Below are 5101 nucleotides of genomic sequence, written 5' to 3' on the forward strand. Positions count from 1 at the left end.
AAAATAAATGGTTAGTATTTTACTCATTATATATATATATTATCCCCTTTTAAAAAATTATAGCATTTTTTTATACATTTATTTTTTCTTAGTATACTACAGTCTTATATGACACTTGTCAATCTTTAATCCCTTATAAAGTCTAAAAATTTTACTAGCAATATATCAAATATTTTCTATAAAAAATACCATTGATTTCTTTGAAAAACTTAATGAACCTTTAAAATGCCTTTTACTAATTTTTTTATCTCATGTAATACACGGATTAAGTTATATGTATCAACTTTGATATTTGTTAAAAGTTTACTCAAAATTATAACATTTCGACAAAACAATAATTTTAAAATTATTATTGAAATAAATAAATTTTCAATTGTTGACAAATATATTTGTGTTTTTATACAATGTTTAGAACTATTCATAATTCTTTTCCAATCTATAAATAAGAGGATGATGCATTTCAACGCACTCAAACTTATGTCATCTTACATTGACAACTATATCCATACAAATTAAATTAAGATTCAATCAGCACACCAAAATACATAATTTTAAATTTTTTAATAAATATAAATCAATAAAAATAACCTTAAACAAACACATATGAATTCAAATATTAAAAAAAAAAAATCTCACATGAATTCAATCAACAAAAGAATTTATGATTGTGAGACAATCTCTGTCTACAATATTTTAAAAACTTGTGGGGGTTTTGTTTAGAATTGCTTATTCCAAGGTTGAGCAAACCCTACTTGACATTCCTTTGAGTTTATCCTTTTAACATTCTTTTGGTAATTAGACTCCCTTCACTATAATATCGTTAAAATAATTTTTTTAATAAATATAGTTTAAAAAGTTACATGATTTAAAAAAATGGAATATTTGATAATATTTAAACTCTATTTATAAAATTAAAAAAATCACTAACGTCAAATATTAACTTTGAAATAATTAATTTAATTTTCACTCCGTGGTATATTTTTATGTAATATAAATTAATTTATTAATAACGTTAAATATGTCTTAATAAATTATATGGTAACTCTTAGATCTAAGTATGAGTTGAGTTATCCATCTAAGTTCGAAAGTTTCCTTAAAAAGTGAAAGGATTTAGACAAAAATTTAGACTTGGAAAATAGGTTTAGATAAGAAATAAGGTCCGTTTTCTAAATGGATCGAGTCTTGGGTGGGTTTTTTTTTGTTCGACCCTGACTCGAATAAGTTGTTTTGCTACCATTTTGCTATTATATTACTACTATTTAGTTGTTATTGTTTGGATATTGTATAACTTTTGTTTTATTATTAATTTTGTTACTATTTTAGAGGCATTTACTTGCTAATTTGTAACTATTTTAGTATTATTTAATTATAAAGATTTTTAATCTATTTTTAATTTATTGAGAAATATTTATTTTAATGTTTTCATGTATTTGATGTATTATATTTTAAAAAATATATAAAAATTGTAATCTAAAGAAAATAATCTTGGTAAGTTGGGTCGGGCTCAAATTTAGTATTTTTAATTTGGGTCAAATTTGGAAAAAATTTTAGGCTAATTTTTTGATAAAACCAGGCACGAGACTAAAATATAATTAAAATTTTGTATCGATCCAAACCCAACCCGGCTCAACCCCGAACAATTTTAATGATGTGAAAAATTCATAATCATTCGATGAATTTCAATACCATCCGTTATAAATTCAAATATTTTTAATCTATGTAAAATTTTTAAAAATGGTCTATATAAATCATATATAATTTTTTTAAGAAAAATGGTGCATGTAAAGTTGATTTTAATCTCTTCGTTATTTTAAAATTTAAATTTTAATATATCTATTTTGATCTATCAATATTATTTAAAAACAAAGGTATTAGAGCGAATTAGACCAACTCAAGAAAAGTAAAATTACTATAAAGGCTCTTATAGCTTAAAGATGAGTGAATTAATTTTATACATAAAATTAAATTTTAAATCGGTTCATCTGCTAAAATAATCATGTATTTCTATTGTTAAAAATTAGTATATATCGTTAATATGATATATTTCTTCATTCCATCAACTACGGTAATTTTAACAAGACAAATAGATATACTTTTTAATAAAAATGACCAATATATTTTTAAACTAACAAATAAAATTAATTAACTTATTTTAATAAAAAATAAAATATAATTTAACTTTTAAAACGGAATCCAAGCTTGCTAATAAAAAGGGTTGTTTTTGCAAATGCATAATGTGGTTTCCCAAGGTGTGTAGTAGAGGCCATATTGACGGTCAAGATTTCAAGAATATGACCATATCAGTACCTGTATCGGTTTTGGAAAAGTCCAAACCGGCAAAACCCCAAAAGGTCCCTAAAACGACAAATTGCATTACTATGTGTTCTGAACCGAACAGTGTCCTCTCCGGCTCAGAACAATCACACATTGTTAAGCACAAAGCAATTGGTTGATCAGATTTTTTATCAGCCAGAAGAATCAAAATGTAATAATTCTTATGACAATGAATTGAATTTGAAAAGATAAGCAACAAGGGTCTAATTTTGTTTTTAGCCCCTATATTATATTCAAATTTTAAATTTAGTTCATCTAGTTACAATTTCTAACTGATAGCGCTATTAATTAAAATCTTTTACCAGATATTTCATCACATAGAGCCAATCAACGATATTTAATCAATAATAAATTTACATCTACTTGAGGCTTTAAAAAATCATGTGGCATCACTTATGAAAGCACGGGCGGAGCTAGAAGTTCGGTATTGAGGGCCAAAGTATAAAAAATTATTTAAAAATAAGTTGAATTGAATATAATTAGAAGGGGCTAAAATTATTATTACTCCATTTAACCAAAGAGGATCAAGGCCCTTGTGAGCTCCTTATGCAAAACTACATTTGGTAATAAAGGTCATTGGTATGTTGCATCATCTTATTTGTTAATTTGATTGGAATATAAAAATTTAAATTTTCGATATTTAGTTTATTAAATTATTTTTGCTATAGAATTTATTTTTAAATAAGTTTAGTTTTTTAATATTTTGTAGTATTGATTTCCATAATTTTTCTTATAATTATCATTTTATTACAATTTTTTATTAATAAATAAATATATGAGGTTGAAATTAGAATGATTATTTTATTTCAATTAGAATTAAATTTTATTTGAAAAAACACAAAACTAATTAAAAATTTAATGATTTCGGAAATAACATGGTAAAAGTAAAAGAATTAAGTCTTGAATTTTTGCAAAACAAAAAGGACTAAAACCAAAATTAAACCAAAAATATCTTGTTTTTTAACTTTCTCTTTCAGTTGTGAAATTCAGAGAAATAAAAGAGAACCAACAAGTAAGAAGCAGCAGCTTCATATAACAGAGTCTCAGGTAAAGTAAACTTCAGTTCCATATCTCATGAAAAAAAAGTACTTTTTTTTTTTTTTTTTGCATATGTAAGTTAGCTACAAATTGTATATATATATCTATTACATTACATCAGGGAAATCAGTAATCAAATCCAACGGTCCTCAACATTTCATCATCCTCATCATCATGATCATCATAGTCAAATGAAAGGAAGAAAAGGGTTTTATAGGAAACTGGAAGTAAAAGAAATTAAAGTTAAAAGGGAGAAGAAAAAAAAAGAAAAAAAAAGCAACTAAGAAGATAGAATTATCCCGTTCTTACTCCATCTATAGAAGACAAAACAAGTGACACAAACTAAAAAAAGGGAACAGTGATTTGCAGGCACCGCCATGGTCTTCACCGTCAATGGAGTTTTGGGTTGGTGGTGGTGGTTTTTTGTTTATCTGGTGAAGTCGTGAATAAGGCTTGTTGGTCTATCGGTAACGTTGAGTCTCCAAGAAAGGAAAGGATCGCCGTCTTCGATGAACTTGATTTCATTCACCGGCGATGAATAACATTGCATTGAACCCCATGAACTGTTGTTGTAGCCATGGTATTGTTGTTGTTCCGCCATTGATGAAGCATTAGCATTTGCAGCTGAAGCTCTTCTTTCTTCCTTTTTGAATCGAATCCCACAAGCATTACAAAGCGACTGCCAAAACATTAAAAATCTAAATCAATGAAGACAATATAATATATGTTTATGTATATAGATATAGATATAGATATATACCTTTGGACCTCTCGGACCGTTCCTCCAAAGCGGTGTTGAAGTAGTATCACAGTTGGCACAACGACGAGCCAAAAGAGGATCGTTGCCTGAACTATTATTATTATCATTATTACGGCCAGCTTTCATCGTGTTCTTGTTTCGCACCAAGTCCCAACACAAGTTCGACATGCAAGAACCGCCGCCTCCGCCGCCGGAGCGGCTTTCACGGCGTGAAGAACGCTTATAACCGTCGTCTTCAACGAGACGAGTCGAAGGTGTTCCTAAAGACAAAGTGCAATCAACAGACGAAGAGGAAGATGCGAAAGGGTACATCATATCCGTTTCATCGTAACATGTCTGGTTCGCCGCCATTGAAAACATCATCGAGAACGAGCTGTTTTGGCTATGGAACAAGCCACCGCATGAACAAGGTCCACCCACCATGTTCCCTTGCGAGCTACTGCTACACCTATGCATCATTTCACTACTAAAATGGGGTTGAAGGGGGCAATGGGATGAGCCAAATGGTGTATAAACTGATAGACCCAAAGTGCAATAATATAGTCTTTGAATGAAGAAACTTATAGGAGAGAGAGGGAGATATTGTTTGGTAGCTTTAAGAGCTAATAAAAATAGAGAAAAAAACCAGTCAGCAAACTGCAGTCCACGTTGTCGTGAAATGGAAATGGAGTGATGATGTATATGAAGTATATATAGCAATGAGAGAAAATAAAGGTGATAGACAGAGATGGACCCATGTTGCATGTTAGACCCAGATAGAAATTTTTAAAAGAAAGATTACTCATTGGGTTAAGTGGTAAGTAATTTTTTTTTAATTTTGATTAAATGCTGTAAAAGTATAGTTGGTGTTTTTATATTAAAAGTCAAATCATATTTTGATATTGTTACTTGAAAATAGATCGATAAATCTGTTAAAATTTTTATCTATTTTTACTATAAAAATTAAAATAATTGATGAATAATAAAATA

The 5101-nt window shown here is 28.2% G+C and overlaps 1 protein-coding gene across 2 annotated transcripts; it reads right to left on the reverse strand.

Annotated features, from left to right (window-relative positions):
* Nucleotides 1-3271: 3271 nt before the first annotated feature.
* On the reverse strand, nt 3272-4788 carry LOC108484234 (GATA transcription factor 18-like). Of its 2 annotated transcripts, XR_008279064.1 has the most exons (3): nt 4133-4788; nt 3682-4051; nt 3272-3593 (listed from the first exon to the last, which is right to left on the reverse strand). XR_008279064.1 is itself a non-coding variant. In XM_017787955.2 (2 exons), the coding sequence occupies exons 1-2, from the start codon at nt 4589-4591 to the stop codon at nt 3800-3802; spliced, it is 711 nt and encodes a 236-aa protein (XP_017643444.1). In that variant the 5' UTR covers nt 4592-4788; the 3' UTR covers nt 3272-3799. The 2 variants fall into 2 exon arrangements, 1 of the variants encoding a protein (XP_017643444.1); XM_017787955.2 differs by having other exon boundaries at nt 3272-4051.
* Nucleotides 4789-5101: the final 313 nt, after the last annotated feature.

This window comes from Gossypium arboreum, chromosome 2, assembly GCF_025698485.1.
Source record: "Gossypium arboreum isolate Shixiya-1 chromosome 2, ASM2569848v2, whole genome shotgun sequence".
NCBI classification, from domain to species: domain Eukaryota; kingdom Viridiplantae; phylum Streptophyta; class Magnoliopsida; order Malvales; family Malvaceae; genus Gossypium; species Gossypium arboreum.